The sequence below is a fragment of the Ictidomys tridecemlineatus genome, chromosome 14 (genome assembly GCF_052094955.1).
Source record: "Ictidomys tridecemlineatus isolate mIctTri1 chromosome 14, mIctTri1.hap1, whole genome shotgun sequence".
Taxonomy (NCBI): domain Eukaryota; kingdom Metazoa; phylum Chordata; class Mammalia; order Rodentia; family Sciuridae; genus Ictidomys; species Ictidomys tridecemlineatus.
In genome coordinates this window covers 20556807-20580067 of record NC_135490.1, presented here as the reverse complement: position 1 = coordinate 20580067, position 23261 = coordinate 20556807, and the positions used below count along the sequence as shown (strand labels likewise).

The 23261-nt window shown below is 34.1% G+C and overlaps 1 protein-coding gene across 6 annotated transcripts in view; it reads right to left on the bottom strand.

Annotated features, from left to right (window-relative positions):
- The window catches only part of Anxa10 (annexin A10), a 525713-nt gene that overhangs the window by 12165 nt on the left and 490287 nt on the right, over nt 1-23261 (bottom strand). For all 6 annotated transcript variants that reach the window (XM_078030965.1, XM_078030964.1, XM_078030966.1 and 3 more), the window contains 3 exons: nt 23100-23213; nt 21287-21377; nt 19488-19567 (listed from right to left, as the gene is read on the bottom strand). In XM_078030965.1, coding sequence (XP_077887091.1) covers nt 19488-19567; nt 21287-21377; nt 23100-23213 — 285 coding nt within the window. The remainder of the gene's footprint in view (nt 1-19487; nt 19568-21286; nt 21378-23099; nt 23214-23261) is intronic.

Sequence of the window (23261 nt, the reverse complement as noted above, 5' to 3'; positions counted from 1 at the left end):
ATTGACTATATAAAGTATTGTATGGATTAAATTTGTTATTTCAAACTAATATTAGGTATTTTTCTTTATTTACTAACCAAAGCTGGAGGCATCTGAGAAAGCTCAATGTATTCACAGAGAAGTAAATAAGCCATATTTTCTTGTTAGTAAATTTGTAGCCCTGGAAAATTTAATATATTTTATCATAATTCAGAAGTTGTATATCATCTGAAGGTGAACAGATGATAGGCAAAAGAAATGAGCCTGTCAGACACATTTCTCCTGCCTCGTTTTCTTTGCTTACTTAACATACCAAGGGAATAACAATGCACACATGTAATTCTTGTTTTTAAAAGCGGTGCACTTATGTGTATGATATGTGTATTTTATGCACCCATACATTTTATGCATGCACACATTTTATGTATTTTAACAAGAAATAGAAGATGATATTTAAAGAAAGTAATTTGTGGGGGAGGTAGGATTATGGGTGTTATGTTTAAATCATAAAAATATTGAGGGGCAGGAATGTGAGGGCTCATACAATTCCTATCCTTATTTTGGAAGTGAAAACAAATGGACCTAGTGAGAGTGAGTGAATTGTTCAAGGTCTGAATCCTAGAGAAGAAGGTTATTAGATTCCAGTGGCATTGCTGGCTGTGAGATCTGGTTAACCATGGTTGAACCCATTCTTTTTGGACAATCTCTTCTGGTTTCTTTACAAATTCTCTCTGATGGTTTTAATTTATACCAAATGACAAATAACTAAAAACAATGAATATGCTCTGTCTTCTCAGATTTTATATTATTCATTCAATAACATAGCTCATAGTGGTAATTCTTAGTCTTCATGTTATCTGAGCTTTCAGTAGACTTGGTTGCAATTGGCTCTGTGTTCTCCTTTTATACTTTCATTATTTGGCTTCCAGGATCTCTTTTTATTTCTATCTCTTTCATTGCAGATTCTTCAATCTTTTTTTTAATCTGAGATCTGCATTTTCTTTTTTAAAAAATATTTTTTATTTGCTAATGGAACTTTATTTATATGCAGTGCTGAGAATCGAACCCAGTGCCTCACACATGCTAGGCAAGCACTCTACCACTGAGCTACAACCCCAGCCCAAACTCCTCAATCTTGAGAATGGGTTTATCTTACTTTTCAATCTCTTATTTTGGAAGATTCTTATGGTAAGGCCTTAATTGTCTTTTTGCCTGTAGTTATGCTCCCTTCTCTTGGTAATCTTATCTGCTGACAGAGCTTTAAGTTTTATCTGTATTGTAATGATACCCACATTTGTATCTCTAAATGAAATCTATTATCTGGAGGAAAGCAGGATGTCAGATTAGTGAGATGTGGCTTTTCTCACAGCTCTATAGTTATAGAACTTGGGACTCAAACAGAAGGGAAACTACTTCTTTGGGAGGTAAGTGAAAAAACAAAAACAAAAACAGAAACACTCCACTGATATTCAATATTGGACAGAGAGCCTTGAAGACTGGAAAATTGAGGGTACATCAGATTAGGCTAAGGAACAGAACTGTAGGTGATCTGGGTGGAAAAGGAGAAAATACATAAGGTTGGAAATGATTGAGAGTGCTGGGAAAATCTTGGTTTGGGGAATCCAGGGACCAAAGGGCAGCACCCCCCTGGGCTGACCCAGGTGCTATCAGTCCCAACAAACTGGTGGGGGAAAGTCATCATCTGCCAGCCCTCTACAAGGAGCCCAAGTTGGAAACACCTCCACGAGACTGGTGTGGACTCAGAAATCAGAACTTAGATCCTTGAGTTTGGGGATGAAACCAACACATGAATTGGGCAGATGCCAACCATGAGAATTAAAGTGAACCTAACAAATCAAGAGAATCTCTGACACAGAGACCATTTTGCTTGGGGGTAATACAGATCAGAGAGGGCAGAGAAAGTGGGCTCCTCATTCCCTACTTCCATTGAACCCAGTAGCTAGCAGGACAAGTAGCAGGAAGAAACTGAATAGGGCAGAATGACTGAGCTCAGTGCTCAGAAACAGTCTTGAGAAGCCCAAACAGGGAAGTATCCCCAAACAACAGAACCAGTCCCACAAGTGGTGCCTTGGAGGGAGTAGTGGGGTACAGTGCTAGAAGTATGTTGATTCATTAATGAAAACTCCCCACATAATAAAACACCAGGGGGAATACCAGACCAAATCCCCACCCCTGGGAGCTTCACTTGCAGCAACCCATCTCACCAGAACCCAAAGACAATGCCCAGGAAGTCAGGCTGAGAACATTTTCCACAGCTCCTCACACCATCCCGCTGAGAAGGGAAGTCGAGAAACAGAAAGGCACTTTGGCATAGACAGTGGGCATACATGATGGACATTTATACATTCGTACATGCATATGTTTGTTTCTGGTCTTTCAGTTTTAGCGTTTCTAAGGTAGTTATTTTTCATGCTTTATTTTTTTGAGGATTGGGTTTTGATTAGTGTATTTTGGGTTGATTTTCTATTGTCTTCTCACAATTCTCTCTTTTTACTTGCTAACAGCCAAACACTGTTGCTCTCTTACTCTCATCCTTTATTTCTTTTACTTCTGTTTTTTGGTCCTCCCCTTATAAACACATCCTATGTCACCTCTGCATTTGCTCTATTCACCTCTTGAATCTACAAACCCTTTCCTACCATCTCATCACTTCTTGCCTCTTAAAAACTCTATCTTTAAATGAACACTTATACACATTCATATATCTTTATTTTTTCTCACTTGTACCATTTTATTTGAAGACAGGTATTTTTCATGGATCAACATTTTGAGGACTAAGATGTTTGATTAGTATTTATCAATTTTGGTCTTATAATCTTATTTCTTTTTTGTTTTCATTGCCTGAGACTTTTATGTATGTGTCTCTCACTTATCAGTTTCCCTCAACCTTCTTTTCCTCTGCTAATAGCCATTCTCTATGTTCTCTCTTTCACTCTTCTTTTAAATATTTTACTTCTATTTTTTATTATCCTCTGTCATAGACTTCATATCCTATATCACTTCTGTTCTATTCCTGGTCACCACCTGAAATTGTAAACCCTTTTATAAACTTACTGTTTTTGCTGTGGGCAATAATTGATCATATCCTTTCTGATTATTGTAACAATTGACACTGTAGATTTCATATTTGGTTTAATGCTATAAGTTGTTTGCATCAATGGTTTTTATTATCAGTCTTTCCCTAAACAGTGAGGTACTGGAAACTTTTAGGAACATAAATCCATAAGGTAGAAACTCTACTGCCTCAAAACCAACTGTTAGATGGGTAGACATACAAACAACATGAAAAAGCAAGGGAATGAATCACCTGAAACAAACCAAAATACATCAAAAGCAAAATCCATTGACATCTCAGTGGAAGAAATGCCAGAGAAGAAGTTTAGAATGTATAGTAAAATTGATCTGCAAAGGAAAGGATGATGTAAAGGAGAAAATACAGGAAGAAAAAAATGACTTAAAAAAAGTAATAGAGATTCTGAAAAAAAATGAAAAAACAAAACAAAACAAAACAAAGCAAAACAAAACAAAAACAACAAGCAGAAATCCTCAAAACGAAGGAAACAATAAACCAATAAACCATTCATTGGAAAGTATCACCAGAGGACTAGTCCACTTAGAAGAAAGAGTCTCAGGCAATGAAGACAAAATACATAATCTTGAAAATAAAGTTTACCACAGAGAAAATATGTTAAGAGACTATGAACAGAACTTCCAAGAAATATGGGATAACCTGAAAAGACCAAATTTAAGATTTATCAAGATAGACAAAGGCTCAGAGGTACAACCCAAAAGAATGCATAATCTTTTCAATGGAATAATACCTGAAAATTTCTGAAACCTTAGGAATGAAATAAAAAATCAAATACAGGAAGCATACAGGAACCCAACTATACAAAATTACAACAGACTCACACCAAGGCATATTATTATAAATGTGCCTAACATACAGAATAAGGACAGAACTCTAAAGGCTGCCAGAGGAGGAAAAAAAAAGACAAGTCACATGTAGAGGGAAACCAAGTCAGATCTCAATTGATTTTTCAACCCAGACCCTCAAAGCTAGGAGATCTTGGAATAATATATACCAAGCTCTGAAAGAAAATTAATTCCAGTTAAGAATACTAGACCCTGCAAAATTAAGCTTCACATTTGATGATGAAATAAAAACCTTCCATGATAAACAAAAGTTAAAAGAATTCACAACTAAAAAATCTGCACTACAAAACATTCTCAACAAAATAGTTCATGAAGAATAAATTCAAAATAAAACTAAAAACCAGCAAATGGAGGAACTATGCAAGAAGAACAGTTAATGAAAAGAGCAACTAATTCAAATTAAAAACCAGAAATAATTCAAATTGACAGGGAATAAAAATAATATCTCAATAATAACATTGAATGTAAATGTCCTAAGCTCATCAATAAAAAGACATAGACTAGCACATTGTATTAAAAAACATGACCCAACAATATGTTGTCTCCAAGAGACTTTCCTTATAGGCAAAGACATCCACAGACTCAAGGTTAAAAAACTTACCATTCATGTGGACCTCATAAACAAGCAGGGTTTCTATCCTTATATCTGATAAAGTCCACTTCAAGTCAAAATTAATCAGAAGGGAAAAAGAAGGCCATTTCATACTGCTTAAGGGAACTGTACATTAAGAAGACATAACAATTGTAAATATTTATGCCACAAAATATGGAGTATCTATATATCAAATAGACTCTTCACAATCTCAAGAATCAGATAATTTGCAACACAATAATATCAGGTGACTTCAACATGGCTCTCTCACCAATTGATAGATCTTCAAATAAAAAAATAATAAAAAGGTATAGAACTAAAAATATAATTACTAATTTAGATTTAACAGACATATAAAAATATTTCATTTATCAATGACTTAATACACTTTCTTCTCAGCAGCACATGAATCCTTCTCTAAAACAGACCATATATTAGACCAAAAAGCAACTCTAAGCAAATACAAAAAATAGAGCTAATACCTTGCATTTTATCATATCATAATAAAATAAATTTAGAAATCAATGATAAAATAAAAGAATAAGCTATTGTAACTCCTGGAAACTAACTGGTATACTATTGGATGACCAATGGATAGCTGAAGAAATCAGGGATGAACTAAAAAAATACTTAGAGATAAATGAGAATAGTGACACAACATATCAAAATTTCTGGGACACTTTGAAGGCAATTCTAATAGGAATGTTCATTGCATTGACATCATTCATAAAAAAGAATAGAAATTCACCAAATAAATAGCCTAACTTTACATCTCAAAGCCCTAGAAAAAAAGTAACAAATTAACACCCTAAGCAGTAGAAGAGAAGAAATATTAAAATCAGAGCCTAAATTAATGAAATTGAAGCAACAACAACAAAAAGCAATTAAAAATTGACAAAACAACAAGTTGATTCTTTAAATAAGTAAATAAAATTAATATCACCATGAACATCACTGAAATACAGGCCATAATCAGAAGCTACTTTGAAAAATCTATACTCTAATAAAATAGAAAAATCAGTGTGCAACCAGAGACATGAAAAATTGTGCTCTATATGTGTAATATGAATTGTAATGCATTCTGTTGTCATATATAACAAATTAAAATAAAAAATGACATATTTCTAGAGACAAATGGCCTACCCAAATTGAATCAAGAGGACATAGAAAATTTAAACAGATCAACTTCTTTTTTTTAATAAATACAGTAATTTATTTATTTTTTATTCTAATTTGTTATATATGACAGCAGAATGCATTACAATTCATATTAAACAGACCAATTTCAAGCAATGAAATAGAAGACACCATCAAAAGCCTACCAAGAAAGAAAACACCAGGACCAGATGCATTCTCAGTGGAGTTCTACCAGACCTTGAAAGAAGAAATAACACCAATCCTCCTCAAATCATTCTATCAAACATAAAAGCAGGGAATCCTTCCAAACTCATTCTATGAAGCTACTATCTCCTAGATGTCAAAACTAGACAAAGACACATCAAGAAAAGAAAACTTCAGACCAATATCCCTGATGAATATAGATGCAAAAATTCTCAATAAAATACTGGCAAGTTGCATACAAAAACATGTTAAAAAGATGGTGCACCATAATGAAGTGAAGTTAATTCCAGGGATGCAAGGTTCATTCAACATACAGAAATCAGTCAATATAATTCACCACATTAATAGACTTAAAGAATCACCTGATTACCTCAATAGATGCAGAAGAAGCATTTGACAAAATTCACCATTTATTAATTTTTAAAACACTAGAGAAACTAGGGATAGTAGGAACATACCTCAACATTGTAAAAGTTGTATACCCTAAACTCAAGGCCAACATCATTTTATTTTATCTTTTTAATATTTATTTTTTAGTTATAGTTGGACACAATACCTTTATTTAGTTTATTTATTTTTATGTGGTGCTGAGGATCAAACCCAGGACCCTGCATGTGCTGGGCAAGTACTCTACCGCTGAGCCACAACCCCAGCCTGCCAACATCATTTTAAGTGGAGAAAAATTGAAAGCACTCCCTGTAACAACTGGAACAAGACAATGATGCATTCTTTTACCACTCTTATTCAACATATTCCTTGAAACCCTAGCCAGAGCAATTAGACAAAAGAAAAAAAAATAAAGGGCTAAGATTAGGAAAAGAAGAACACAAACTACCTCTATTTGCCAATGAAATGATTCTATATTTAGGAGACCCACCAGAAAGCTTCTAGAACTCATAGTGAATTCAGCAAAGTAGCAGGGTATAACATCAACACCCATAAATCAATCACATTCCTATCTACCAATGATGTATTAGTAGAACTAGAAATCAGGAAACATATACCAATAGCAATAGCTTTAAAAAAAATACTTGGGAATCAATTTAACAAGACAGGTAAAAGACTTCTAAGATGAAAACTACAGAACACTACAGAAAAAAAAATTGAAGAAGACCTCAGAAAATGGAAAGACCATGTTCTTGGATAGACAGAATTAATACAGTCAAAATGGCCATACCATGAAAAGTGCTATACAGATATAATGCAATTCCTATTAAAATTCCAATGATATTCTTCATAGAAATACATAAATAGTGTGAAATTCATTTGGAAAAATAAGAGGCCCAGAATAGCCAAAGAAATTCATTCTGAGACAGGAGGAGCAGGAGGCATCACAATACCAGATCTTAAATTATGCTACAGAGTCATATTTAAAAAAACAAAAAATAAAAAACAAAAAAAATGGCATGGTACTGTTACCAAAACACACATGAAGCCCAATGGAACAGAACAGAATAGAAGACAAACCCAGTAGAGAAAAGCCCACATAAATACAGTTATCTCTTATTTGACAAAGGCATTATAAACATACATTGGAGAACAGATAACCTTTCCAACGAATAGTTCTGGGAAATGGATCTATATCTAGTACAAAGAATTTGAACCCCATCTCTACCCTGAGCAAAACTCAACTAAGTGGATCAAGAACCTTGACATTAGACCAGAGACCCTTTGCTTACTAGAAGGAAAGTAGGCCTAATTCACGTAGGCTTAGGAATAGACTTCCTCAATAAGACCCCTAAAGTGCAAGTAGTAAAATCAAGAACCAATAAATGGAATGGTATCAAACTAAAAAGCTTCTTCACAGCAAAGGAAATAATCAACAATGTAGAGAGAGCCTACAGAATGGGAGAAAATCTTTACCACCTGCACCTCAGATATAGTATTAATCTCCAGGATATACAAAGAACTCAAAAAACTTAACACCAAAACAAACAAACAAACAAACAAACAAAACCCCACAAATAACCCAATCAATAAATGAGCAAAAGAACTAAACAGGCACTTCAGAGAAAAAAATATAAATGGTCAACAAATATATGAAACAATGTTCAACATCTCTAGCCTTTAGAAAAATGAAAATTAAAACCACACTGAGATTCCATCTCATTCCAGTCATAATGGCAATTATCAAGAATACAAGTAACAATAAATGTTGGTGAAGATGTGGGGAGAAAGGTACACTCCTACGTTGCTAGTGGGACTGCAAATTGGTGCAACCACTCTGGAAAGTTGAATAGAGATTCCTTAGAAAACTTAGAATGGACTCACCATTTGATCCACTTAGCCCATTCCTGGGTCCATACCCAAAGGACTTAAAATCAGCATAGTGTACTGATGCAGCAACAACAATGTATATATCAGCTCAATTCACAATAGCCAAGCTATCCAACCAAACTAGGTGCCCTTTAACAGATGAATAGATAAAGAAGATATGGTATATATACAAAATTGAATATTACTCAGCCATAAAGAATAATGAAATTATTGCATCTGCATGTAAATGGATGGAACTGGAGACTATCATCCTAAGTGAAATGAGCCAATCCCCCCAAAATTCTTCCCCTCCCCACTCTTCTTCCTTGTTGTGGGATGCTAAACCACAACAAGGAAGAAGAGTGGGGAGGGGAAGAATAGAAGTTTATTGGATTAGACCAAGTGGAATGAAGGGAAGGGGGAAGGAAGGGAAATAGGGAGGATAGTAGAATTTATCAGACATAACTTTCTCATAATTTTATTTGAATATATGACCAATTTAATTCCCCATCACGTACAACCACAAGAATAGGATCCTTATTTTTATAAGTTATACTCACGTATGTATAATATGCTAAAATACACTCTACTATCATGTATATCTAAAAAGAACAAATACAAAAAAGAAACTTATTATCTGAACTTCAGTTGAGCATATTCCAGTTGCTAACTTAATACCTTCTCTTGATTTTCATATATATATGTGTGATATGTGTATGTGTGTGTATGTGTGTGTGTGTGTGTATGTGTATATATATATATATATATATATATATATATATATATATATATATATATATATATATATATATATATAAAATTCAACATGTTTAACATGCACCTTTTGGTCTCCTACCTTTTATATTCTCTCAATTTTCCACTTCTCTTACTGTTAACTCAGGCTGAAAAACTGAAAGGCACCTTTGATTCTTTTCATTTTCTTTCATATATCACACCTTATTCCTCAGGAAATAACGTGGACCATCTGGAATCCAGGCACTCTACCCTGCATTGCTCTGAAATGGGCCCAATTAACACTATGTCTTGGCTTTGCTGCTGGCACAGCCTCCCCACTGGTTTCTGTTTCTACTCTCTCGTCTTCCTACAGTGAATTCGGCATTCCCTGTGATACCTTAGAGCATAACATCACATCATTACTTTACTCAAAAACTGGTGAAGACTTCTCTCTCTACCATTTCGCTAAGAACAAAACCAAGTTTTCCTAATGACTATAAAATTTGACAGAACCCTTCCCTATTTGATGCTTCTTTGAGCTCCTCTATGCATCTACACATCTACTACCATGCTGTCTTGCCTTTGCTCAAATGAGCTTCTGTGGGGCTCTTTGCTATTCCCCATAGCCATTAGCGATTTTCTAGTCTGCAACGTTTTCTCTAGCTGTGCACCTCACCTGGAACTCCCTATCCCATCTATTCATTTGTCCATTCACTTTTTCATTCAAACTTTTGTTCACTTTTCATCTTCTCTATAAAACCTATCCTGATTAAGCTATATAATATTACAATCTAGCCCCTCTGCCCAGACCTGTAATTGCTATATCCCAAACCTTCTCTGCCATATTTTACATCACCTCCTAAAAATTCTATTATATATCTATTTATTAGACCTATTTAATTGTTCCTATTACCTTGGTTGATTTGAGTTTCATGAAGTGTAAGATATTTGTCTCTTTTGTTCACCCATAATTCTAAAAATCATATTTTGGAAATCCCCTTTTGGAAAGATAAAGAAATAGTTCTCAGACAGCAGAGTTCAAAGATTAATTTGTAGATGGGGAAGATTTTCTAAACCATTGAAGTTTTCTTAATGATATTCAACCTAACTATGTAACTAAGTAAAATTCTACCCTTGCAAAACTTGTGATAAATATTGTGGATTTTCTGCAGTTCTCTGTGTGTGTCTGAATTCTGGTGTGAAAAGATAATATTCCTGGGCATTTAACTTGAAATGGTGCCCATCTATTTATTTTCTTATGCAGTTAATTATCAAGAGCACTTTAAAAAGACTATTGGATTAAAAAAAAGTCACTTAGTAAGAGCCTGTAAATTGACTACAGACAATTAGGAGGAGAACTGAGGGCAACCACAGCCCTGAAGCCTCACTATTCAAGTTTGAGAAACTTTCCTCAGGAGGACCCTGAAAGTTAAGGTGAAGAGGTAGTGTCCACTTGGGTAGCTTCCATTCTTTCCCTCTGCAAAAACATCATCTTCAGTGTAGTTTGCACATATTGATTAATTAATCTCTAAGTGGCTAATTTTTCATTATTTGACAGATAATTAGATCTTTTGTAAATCTAGTTAATAAAAGTGTGCAGGAAGTGTTGGGAGTCAATTTAATGATTGGTACTAGTTTTCAAGAAGAATGTTTTCTAGATCAGCTGTTTCCTTAGTAGAAATAGTCCTCTCAAAAAATCCCTTATTAGATTAAGCAAAACACCTTATTCTCCCAGAAAATATGACGATTATTTTCAACCCTTTCCCTTTCTTGAATACCTTAAAACTCGTATGCTCCAATTCCTCCAATCTCTATTAATTCATAAAAAAGGAAGTCTTTGCATTTTAATAATTTTAAAAAGACAAATGCCAGGAATAATCTTGACTTTGATTCTGAAAGTGAAGATGCACAGGGAAGCAGAGAAAAATGATTACATGATTATAACAACAGAAAAATTAGAGAATGTTTGTATTAGGAAGACCCTGACGGGAGGATTAGTTCACCTTCAGGTTCACAGAGCAGAGACCTGAATCTCGAGAAAGTTAAATGATAAATACACAGATATGAGCCTGAATTATAATGAAGCCCAAAGGGCCAGTCTATCTGTCTATCTATCTATCTATCTATCTATCTCTATGTTGTTGTTGTTGTTGTTGTTGTTGTGTGTGTGTGTGTGTGTGTGTGTGTGAGAGAGAGAGAGAGAGAGAGAGAGAGAGAGAGAGAGAGAGAGAGAGAGAGAGAGAGAGAGAGAAGGAGGTTGGGAGGGAGGAACAAGGAGTCAAGCTAGAGTGTGGGAGGAAAAAACGTGTAGGAAAGATTAAGAAAAAATTTGGTCCTATTATAGTGCCCCACAGCTAACTGGTTAGAACTCATCAGCTCAAAATTTCATAGTCCTTTAGAAAAAAATTCCATTTCCTTTTTATAATATGTTGAGACAGATTCTCTTTGGAATGGTGTATGTCATAGACAGAGAGTGGTCAAGAGAAGTAATAAACTTTTTCATTTTCTGAATTTACTTTACAGGTCCCCCACCCCTGCCGTCATCTTCTAAATTTACTGATCTGAGTCCTAAATCAGAGATTTCACCCTGAACAGCCATTAATGTAGAAGTAAGAAGTCAATAAAAAGTTCATAATATTTAAAAACATAGCATGTATTTCATGATTCACAGAGATCATACATTTTATTTATGTTTTAAAAATTTATCTATGTATTTATTGTAATTAGGTATATATGGCAGCAGAATGCATTTTGATTCACTGTACACAATTGCAGCACAACTTTTTATTTCTCTGGTTGTACACCATGCACTCTATGTGCAGTCATACAGGTACCTAGGGTAATGATGTCCATCTCATTCCACTATCTTTCTTGCCCCTTTCCTCTTTTCCTTCTCCTTTGCCCAAACACAGTTCCTCCATTTTCTCCATGCTCCCTCACCCCATTATGGATAAGCATTCACTTATCAGAGAAAACATTTGGCCTTTGGTTTTTTGGGATTGGCTTACTTTGCTTAACCTGATATTCTTCAATTCCATCCAATTTACTTACAAATGCCATAATTTTTCTCTTTTAATATTGAGTAATATCCCACTGTGTATATAGAACACAGTTTCTTTATCCATTCATCTACTGAGAGGCATTTAGGTTGATTCCACAGTTTAGCTATTGTGAATTGTGCTAATATGAACATTGATGTGGCTGCATTACTCTATTATGCTGATTTTTAAATCTTTCAAGTATAGACTGAGGAGAGATCATTTACATTTTAGTAAGCAAATCTGCAACTTCTGATTTTCCAAAATGCTATTAAATGAGATTATATTAAGTCATGTAGAAGTCTGTTACCTCCATATTCTGAGTTAAGTAATCTCTATGAGATATGTATTATTGTATACTTGTATAGTTTACATTTTAAGCTAATGTACTTTTAACTTTAAAAGTATATAATATTAAGAAAAAAGAAGCAAAATTAAAAATTAAGCAGGAGAAAGTAAAATGAGTAAATTTAACTAAATATAAGCAAGTTTTAATTAAAAATTAAGACTGAGAAGAAGCAAGGAAAATTAAGTAAGAAATTTCTCCTTTTTTTTTTTTTGTAAAAACAGTCTCAACTCACCCTTACTCTTCAGTATTCTATGTTGAAAAAAAATTTTCTAAACATCAAAATGATTTCAAGGCTGAACTTACACACATATACACATGCATGTACTTTACAACTTCAGAAATCAAATTTAAGAAGCGATGCTTTGTTCTGTAAATTTATAATCCAAATTATATGAAACCCAGTAATAAAATAAATTATTGTGTGGTTATTTTAAAATATGTGTAGGTATTTACAAGTAAAAGTATGATACATATATATAGAGATAGATACACAAACTCACACACACATATATATTCTATCACTGTAAAGCGCCATTGTTTAAGGATGTAAGGAACTCAGATATGAGGAACTGAAATTATTAATGGTTGATTGTGCTGTTAAATCAAGGGGAGGCACTGTTCATTATTTTTTCCTTGTGATTTATTTTTTCTGCAGACTATTTATTGTGGAATGCATTTGGAATGAACATCAATGAAAGGGAAGCACAAGAAGCAAGATTTGGTAGAGGGAGAAGAGGGTCATGGAATTAAATGTAATCCCAAGGAAAATAATTTTTTTCTACTAGAAAACTTAGATTTTTCTTCAATTAATTGAAATAAATTTCTAGTTGGATATTTAAAAAAAAACTTGTTTGACATCAGGAAGCAGCTCATGGGTTTATAATGAGACTGTTGACTTGAATCTATTATGAGTAACAACTTTGTCAGGGAGAACCCCTGAGTGAAAACTGTTGTTTAAACTTATATGATGCAGCATTACTCAAAAATTTTAAAAAGATGATATCCTTCTGCATTGAGAAGAATGCCTTAATTAAAATCGATCTCATGAAAAGTAAAAGAGGATATGCAACAGGCATATTACCAAGTGAGATATCAAAACTATGTAACTGGTTAAAAATGAGTTTTCCTATAAATGGGTTAAACCTCTGTTACAAAAAAACATAAGCTTATTTGTATAACAACTTACGTAGAAGTCTCAATTTGACAAACCGAACTATCTTCTTTCCATTGACATGTCCCTCAACATTAACTGCCTTAGAATAGGAATAACTGAGGTTGGTAATATGGACAGTTTTATGAACTGTAGAACCAAACCAAGGAAAATACAAACTAAAACCAAACACAATAAAGCAAATTCTTGATTTTCTTCTAATAATTTCGTGTAAAACTGAATATTTTAATTTAATTGAAAGGTCAATGGATTTTCTTGGTAACATGCCACTTTTTAAAGCTGAACAATTTGACAGAATCTAACCAGCACAAGTTACCAGACTTTTTCCTCAGTGTGGAGTAGTTAATATTTGGCTTTCTCAGCATTTAAAAAAATTGCATATTCTTAATTCATAATTGACGATAACTTGGATGCATGAACATACACACATGCACAAAGGATATAATAGAAAATCCATGTTGCCTGGCAATGAATAGAATCATTAATCTGTGTTCCAGTCTGGCATATATGTTTATTCATTACTAATTGAATCACATAAATTATATGTGAATTACAGCATGAAGTTTTAGTCACAATAAATACACATTAAAGAAATACACATCTCCTGTTTGGATATGTTAATCTATCCCAAATGAGGCAGAAAACAGTATAATACAGGAAAAGAAAGGAAATAGTAGTCACTTAAACTTGTAAATGGCCATTGTTTTAAGTAAATAATTAGTTATTCATTAATAGCCATTTTTTTCAATTTGACAATTTTTCCATAAACAGGTGATTTTAGACAAAGTAGGAATAATTCCTCTTGTGTGTGAAATCATAAATTTACTTCAGTAGGAGAAAAAAAGTCCATTTTGAAAATATCTTCATAAAACAACAAGAACAAAATAGAATTCTCTGTAAGATTTCAAAACCTGCAGGTGGCTTTGGGTCTCTCTTGCTGATTAGCTGGGAAATATTCTGCATCTCCCCTCCCTGCACCCTTATCACACCTCAATGTCTTCTTGTTCCCTTTTATTCTGTAATCTGAACTGGGAGAGCATGAATCTAACAACTTTCACTTTTAAAAGATGATCATTAAGAAAATTTGAGCAATAACACAGAGGAATGCTTTTTAATACCTTTTTCCCCTCTGTAAATGTATGTTTCTTGCCTCCTGCTGAATTTTCTCATTGTTTCTTGTATTACTTCAGCTTATACTCAGAGCACATCTGATTGATTTGATTACTATAATCTTAAGGAGAAGAATAGAAGTACAGAAATTAAACAGATTTAAGAAGGAAAAATATTTTTTATTTTTAATGAATCACATTTTCTTAATTTTGGATACAAGTGAGGCTCTCACTACTAGTTTCCTTCATTTGTCATGGTAAAATATTGTGATGGCTATGATTTTAAAGTCATCCCTGTCATGTCACATCCTGCTCAGAAATTTTCCAGAGGCTCTTTACTGCTTATAGGAACCTTTTCTGCATGCCATTTCAGCCAGCACTCTGATCAGACCAACTCTCCCTATTCAACAGAGCTCTTCAAAGCAGCCCGCCTGCTTACGCATCACCTTTCCATAGACCTGGGCACTCTTCTCCTTACTCTGTTTGCATGCAAATGGTGCTCAATTTCCAGGGTGCTGTTAAAGAATCATCACATAGGATGCATTCTTCTTTAACCAGCAATGAATTTTGCTCACTTGGATTTTTTTTCTAAATAATTTGTTTATTGTGTTATTTATTTCCAAAGAATATGAATTGCTTACCATGTGCCATGTACAGAGCTTAGTTACGATTGCAAAACTGAATGGGGTAGAATGGATGTAGTTCTCATGGGATAAGATTTTTTTTTAACAGAAATGCACATAAATGTCTTGGAGAAGAGAAGTCCTCATGGAGCAGAAGGAGGCCATGAATAATAGATTCCTTGAGACGTATGATGGAAAATAATTACTTAATTCCATTTCAGCATCTTAAATATTTTGCTTTTTCGATTCTTTGTTGGAACAAATCAGCAAGATTAAAAAAAATATAGGTAAATGTTCAACCAAAATTTTATACATACTTCATGTCCAAAAGAAAACAGAAGAAATAAAAGATGAAAATAAGCAGTATCTCTGGATTTTCATTCATCTCCTAGAATCTAATTATTCATGGTAGGATTAATTATGCAGAAATCTGATACATTCAGATTAAAGTAGTCCATTCTTGCTCTTCATATTTAATTTCCTCTTTGATTCTAAAATAAGCACCACCACACTCTCCAAATAAGATTAAAAGTAGGACCAAGAAACTTTTATACACTGGACTTTTAAAAGGTCATTTGAAATGGTGACATAATAAGGATATGTTCCCAAACATAAGCATAGATAAAAATTCGAAGGGCAGAGATGTTGAACATTTTTTTCATATATTTGTTGATTGAATGCATAGCTTCTTCTGAGAAATGTCTGTTCAGCTCCTCAGCCCATTTATTGATTGGGTTGTTTGTTTTTTATGTGTTAAGTTTTTTGAGTTCTTTATATATCCTGAAGATTGGTGCTGTATCTGACATGTGTGTGACAAAAATTTGCTCCCAGAATGTAGGCTCTCTCTTCACCTCATTGATTGTTTCTTTTGCTGAGAAGCAGCTTTTTAGTTTGACTCCATCCCATTCTTGATTTTATTTCTTGGATTTAATGTTCAACATCTCTAGTAATCAGAGAAATGTAAATCAAAACTACTTACACCAGCTGGAATGGCAGTTATCAAGAATACAGACAAGAATAAATGTTGGCAGGGATGTGGGGGAAAAGGCACACTCATACATTGCTGGTGGAACTACAAATTGGTGCAACCAATCTGGAAAGCAGTATGGAGATTCCTCAAAAAACTTGAAATGGAACCAACATTTGATCCAGCTATTCCAATCCTCAGTCTTATATGCAAAGGACTTAAAATCAACATACTATGGTAATGCAATCACATCAATGTTTATAGTATCTTAATCCACAATAGCTAAACTGTGGAAGCAACCTAGATGCCCCTCAATAGATGAATGGATAAAGAAACTATGATATATTTACACAATAGAATATTACTCAACATTAAAAGAGAATAAAATTATGGCATTTGCAGATAAATGGATGAAGTTGGAGAATATCATGCTAAGGCTGAATGTTCTCTTTGGTAAGTGGATGCTGATCTATAATGGGGAGTGGGGAGACATGAGAAAAATGGAGGAATTGTGATTGGGCAAAGGGAAGGGAGGGTGAGGAGGGTGTATGGGTGCAGAAAAGATGGTGGAATGAGATGGACACCATTACTCTAGGTACAAGTATGACTGCACATAGAGTGTAATGCTATATAGTGTACAACCAGAGAAATGAAAAGTTGTGCTGCAATTGTGTACAATGAATCAAAATGCATTTTGCTGCCATTTATACCTAATTAAGATAAATCAGCTAATTTAAATAAATAAATAAAAAGATAAGTAAGTAAGTAAATAAGTAAGTAAGTAAATAAATAAATAAATGCAAAGGCACTTCTCTGTTTAAACTACTTGTAAGAAAGATTGCACAGAACTTTGCATTTCTTTTTGTTTGTATTTGCTACCTTTTTGGAAATTCTCTTTCAGCCTGAGACAGTCATGTTCAGAGTTTTCGACTTCTTGTCATGTGCATCGGTCATTCTTCCCATCTTCTGCTGTTCATTTGTCTATCTGGATTGCAACAGCCAATTCTCTTGGAAATTTTGGTGCTTGCTGATAACTCATTGTTAAAAAGTGAAGACAAACAGACTATATTTTGCTACCACCTTTGATATTAAGTAGATTTATGTGAGGGTTAGCCAGTGGAACTTGAGCAAAAATTTTATGTAGCACATTGAAGCTCATAAAAACGTCCATGAATAATTCTCCATTGTCCTTCTTCTGCAGATTGAGGAGAGCTGTGATAAGCTTAAAAGCCAGGTAGGAAGGTGAAAGAGACTGAGCATCTGGATCACTTCTTGAAGGAGAGCTATTCTCTAATCAATAAAATCTGTTCTGGTCTTCAGGTGAGCTTGAGAAATAGTATTTACTTTATGCTTTTAGCCATGTATCACAAAACAGAGATGAGCTCAGAAAATGAATTGTCAGTTTGCAAGCAGAAATAAGAGAGAAAAGAGATAGTTTAGAAATTTGATGCCTCGAAGAAGTAGAAGGAGAAACTACTTCAGTGTGACATGAGAGTTCTAGAGGCTTTGAAAGGCAAGGACATTTTATGATTTCACCTTGCAGTGAACACTCAACTAATTTTACTGACTGAGTCTTTAAGTTATAAAAAAAAAATGAGGACAAAAGGGGAATGCAAGGATGCAAAAAAGAAGTAGGTCATTTTGGAGAAACAGATCTAGGAAAAAACTTTGGGTGTGGTTAAGTGGTACATGAATCTAACTGAAAGCAAGTAGGTATCAATTCTTCCAAGATTTTGCTCATTTAAAAAGACTTCATAAACTCAGATGAAAGAAAAGCGTGTATCACTGAAGCCATAAACAACCTATAGACCTCTCAATTTACCAAATTGATCTGTGAAAGAGGTAGAACCCTCCAAGAGGATAAACCCCAGCGCATCACCTCAGACTTAGTCAAGAAGGCTGAAGTATAAACATGAACCTCTCCCAGTGTGTCAACAGCAGGAACAGAAATTTTCAGGTTAAAAGCAATCCAGAACTCAGAGAAGCAACGGGTACTGGCGTGTTTTAGAGAAAAGAAGAAAGAATGCATGATGACCCAGCTTGCGTGTTCATCTGGTGATTCCAACTCCTCAACTGAAGGTCTGCGTCTCTGGGTTCCTGAGGGTGTTTCAAGGAGTGTCACTCCAGTTTCCTCCTGCAGGAAAGTGTCACTCCAGTTTCCTCCTGCAGGGTCCTTTCCTGTCTATCAATGGACTTTCATATAGTCTTCTTTCTTTAGAGGCTGTGGAATCTTTTCTTAATTCTACATCCTCATGTGCAAAATTCCACCTGTCTGTGGCTTTTAGTGAAATTCTTTGCTAATTACTCAGTTGTTTTTTGATGTATAAAGAAAAATTTTGTGGATTCAGAAATTCTTTCATTTCAAACACACATAAGTGTGCATGCACACACACAGAGACACACACGTACAGACACACACACACACACGTACACACAAAACCAAACTGAATTATTGGCTCTTAAGACATTTTTTAGTTTCTCTTTTAGTAGTTAAGCATGAAACACTGACTCTTTTTGCTTTCCTGAATGGCTTTGCTAAAGAGGATGACAGGCACATTTGAGAATATGCATTTAGAAAGATAATTATAACTTTAAAAATATTATTCTTATTACAATGCTAATAGTTGGATGTTTTCAGGAAATGTTAATTGAATGGAAATTAACTCATACCAATTAGTCTGTACAGAAAAATAAGATAGGTGACAAAATATAATATTGATTTGAAGTAATGTATAGTATCCTATTTGGTAAGTATAGCATAACAGAATTTTTATAGGTAGCACTGAGATCCTATGCTGGCCCTCAAGAGTATACAGGATTCAAACAAATTCAGAATATCTACTTTTTAGCTCATTGAACAGTCAGAGCTAAAAACTTTATGAATTTTGAATTTTTATTTCTTCATTTCAAAAGTGCTTATAAGAATTTCCATATTACAGTATTTTGTTGTTGATAAATGAATAGTATGCTACTCTTATCACACAGTGCCAGGCACTTAGCAGTAACTCAAGAAAGTTAGTATGCGCTTATCCCCTTTAGCTGTTTTTAAAAAAAATGGGATTAATTTTAATTTAAAATTGAAAAATATGTCTGTAGCATTTCAAATCTCTTCACTCTCTTAGCATATATAATTATTTATGTATGCAGGCACATTTATAATCACTTACGTATGGTTTCAGTGTATGCATATTTGTTTCTATACCCAAGTCAAACTTCTAGTTGAGTTCCTGGGACATGGATGATATCCAGTAAATGTTATTATATATAACTTACTCTTTGTGCTATACTGGAGTTATCTGTTATATTTATTTGGAAATGACATATCTATTTTTTAATACTGGAAAATAATATGAATTTTGGAATGGCATACCTGGACCAAGTTCATGAGAGTATCTCTGAAGTGTCCTGAGGTCTCTGAATAAATGTCCTCTTGAAGGTTACTGCTGTATTCTAGACAAGAAACCATGCACGTTAAAGGTTATTGGTTGTGGAACCACAGACCAAGGTGCTTTGGTTAAGTCAATGTTACTTGCCTCAGTTGTGAACGGAAAGTACAGGAAATACGATCAATCTCATGACATTTCTTTGTCAAGAAACTGTTCAAGTAATCTGTCAACTAATGGTATCTTTGGCATAGGTCTGTTGTCTTAAAAATTATCTTTATTACAACATTGAAGAAAAGAGTTGAAAATCATTCCGCATTCTCTGATTCTCAAAATTCAGAATTATGCCCTCTATTTGCATAGACTGCTTCCTCGTCTAGTACCCTTCCCAAGTGCTTTGTCTCATTTTAATATTTTAAGTGAATATTCTTCCTTCATTCTCCTTGAAAAAGTCTTGTTTTTGCCAGGAAGCAATAGAGGTGACTGTCTACATCAATTTCTTAATGTTCAATATTGCATAATGCATTATGGAATGGAACTTAAGGCATTAAAGCTTGTTGAAAATAATAATAAAAATAAAAAAATAATAAAAATTAATTTGAAACGTGTAAGATCTGACTCTGAAGTAGATTACAGGGAGTATGTAACTTATGTAAAGTGGAAGCAGATGTACTTTTAGAATTCTCCAACAATGATTGTACTTTGCTTCCTTTTTTGGGGTTCCATTTCTCTCTTGAGTAAGAGATAAAATGCCCTCTGAACCAAGATGCTGGACACCTTCCTGTCATAGGTAAAACATTCACTGCGTAGATTCTTGTAATTATTTTCCTGGAAAATTGGTTTGATTTTCTAGGGAACTGTCATTTTTCATATGCTAATCATCATTTTTCCTTAATGAATTGTTGGTCTTGAGTCATATTGTTATTTTTTAAAAACAAATATTTTTGTCTTATTTTTTCTTTTGATTGACATGCAATAATTGTATATATTTATAGAGTATAATATAATGTTTCAATTTATGAATACATTGTGTGTGCAACAATCAAATCTAGGTAATTATCATAGCCAGCATCTTAAATTTCCCTCCCTTCCTTCCTTTCTTTCTCTTTCTTTCTTTCTTTCTTTCTTTCTTTCTTTCTTTCTTTCTTTCTTTCTTTCTTTCTTCTTTCTTTCTTCTTTCTTTCTTTCTTTCTTTCTTTCTTTCTTTCTTTCTTTCTTTCTTTCTTTCTTTCTTTCTTTCTTTCTTTCTTTCTTTCTTTCTGTACTGAAGATTGAACCCAAAGGTGCTTAGCCACTGAGCAACATTCCTAGTTCTTTTTTATATTTTATTTAGAGACAGGGTCTCGCTGAGTTGCTAAGTGCTTTGCTAACTGACTTTGAACTCATGATCCTCCTGTTTCAGCCTCCTGAGCTGCTGGGATTACAGGAATGTGTAACCACACCGGACAAACTTTCATTTCTTTATTGTGAGTACATATAAAGTCCTCTATTCTAGTTGTTTTGAGATATACAATGCATTATTGTCAACTTTACCTTGCAACAGAATACCAGAACTGATTCTTCCTGATGGTACCTGTACCAGCTCACCAGCCTCTCCCAGTCCTGCCTCCCACCCACTCTCCTCAGTCCCTGGTAACCACTATTCTATTCCTGTGAGTCATACATCATGTAGGAGAATGTCTTTAAAAATTCTTTAAAATATATAAATTGGAATATTTTTATGTTATTTGAAAAACATGAAGTTCTATTGTGTGCACAATATATGCTCATACTGAAATTTTCTTACGTAAACAATAAGCTTCTCGCATCTGGAAAATTTCCCCATTTGTTCTTGACGCCAATATATCAATGAGGCAATTCTCATCAGTGCCGGCTCCCTAGAGAGACAGAGAGATATATAAGCCCATTTACATTTGCAATAACAAGGAACCTGATATTCAATGAAGGCATACAGCATTCTGGTGTTCTGAGAGGTGGCAAGTGGGAAAGGAAGTATTTGGGATAAACAGCCCAATTTCAGTTCAGGCTCTTTCACTTACTCACGTTTAATCCTGGGAAGATAACATTATTTAAGAAAATTCTTTTCCTTCCTTGAGAGTAAAACAGCATGGGTATTTCTAACCAATGTGGAAAAAGACACTGAGCATTTCCACCTGTTTCTGGAATGGAATTTACTCCAGGTGTTGTTAGGCAATCAGTTCTTAAGCAAGCTGAAAAGAGGACACATGTCTTCTACTTTTCCTAAGGAAGTTTTGGGGATCAAGCTCTGCCTCTCCCTAGATGGGTAATTTTGCACAATTTTCCTTAGCATTTGAATTAGGAGCTTTCTGTGGGCTCTTATACAGAGATAAATATATTAGTCTATGATAGTGATTTTAAAGACACCACATCTTTTTTTTTTTTCAGGAAAACCTAGGAATCATTGCCATTCTAGGAAATATTGATTAAAATATACTAGTTTCATCTAATCAGTAACATAGGACTTTTAAAAATTATTTTTATTTATTTATTTATATGCTTGCTGAGTATCGAACTCAGTGCCTCACACATGCTACACAAGCGCTCCACCACTGAGCTACTATCCCAGCCACAACATAGGACTTTTTATTTCAAATTATAGTTATGTAATTTTGTCAAAAATGGATATGAAACATTTTTTTAAAAGTGATCAATTGAAATTTGTATGACTTTCAGACAACATCTATTTTGATCAGCAAATATGATGGCCCAAATCTATGTTTCCTTTAATTATGTTGTCTCTTGCTTCTTTTCCTGTCACACATTGCTCACATATTGTGGTATTCTGGTGGTTGTCAGGCATCATATTGGAATAATTGGTTCTGCAGGTGTTTAATGTCAGTTTTGGAAAGAAGGAAATAGCTCTCTTTTTCTCATGTCCCTAGATAACAAAATCTGTAGTCAATTTATTTCATGGAAATGATTTAACAATTTCTTTCTGTAAGGTGAATTCATTCTAATTCTTCAAAAGTAAAATTTGATACACTTGAGCAATAGTTTTTGTAAAGGACTAATTTAATATCATTTAAAAAGTTGTCCTCTATAAGATCATAAAAATAAAGATGTTCTCTGTTTCCAATTCAGTATTTTATTTTGAATCTGAACCAAACTTTTACAAATGATTTTAGAAATTCACATGAATTTTTAAGATATCTTCTTCAATATATGAATACCTATCAAAGAGAGACAAATATGAGTAACCCTGAAGGCCTGCCTTCCTTCCTTCCTTCCTTCCTTCCTTCCTTCCTTCCTTCCTTCCTTCCTTCCTTCCTTCCTTCCTTCCTTCCTTCCTTCCTTTCTCTCTCTTTCTTTATTTCATAGCTGAGTTTGGAGTTGGCTTGGTAAGTCTGAGTGTCTACAACTACAGAACAGACTGATCCTAGCCACAGGACTCTGGAGACTTCCTCCTCCTAACAAGGCTCCTTTCCCCAACACAATATTTCCATTGTTACATCATTGCTTAGATATATTCTCCTCTCCTCCCAATCATAAAAGTATGTAGGAGCATCACGGGAGAGTTTCCCATTTATTAAACATCAGGTTGTGCCTGCTACAGGTATAATTTTTGCATAGATCACTACCTTCATGGCATGCCACAGTTCATGAGCATCAAAAGATGGTGGAGGGTACATGAGGCCAACCATAACCTCTTTGAAATGCGATGAAAGCTGCTCCTTTAGGTCCTCAACCAGGTTCTGTGGGGGATAAGGTAAATATTTTTATTATATTAGTTACCAAACTTA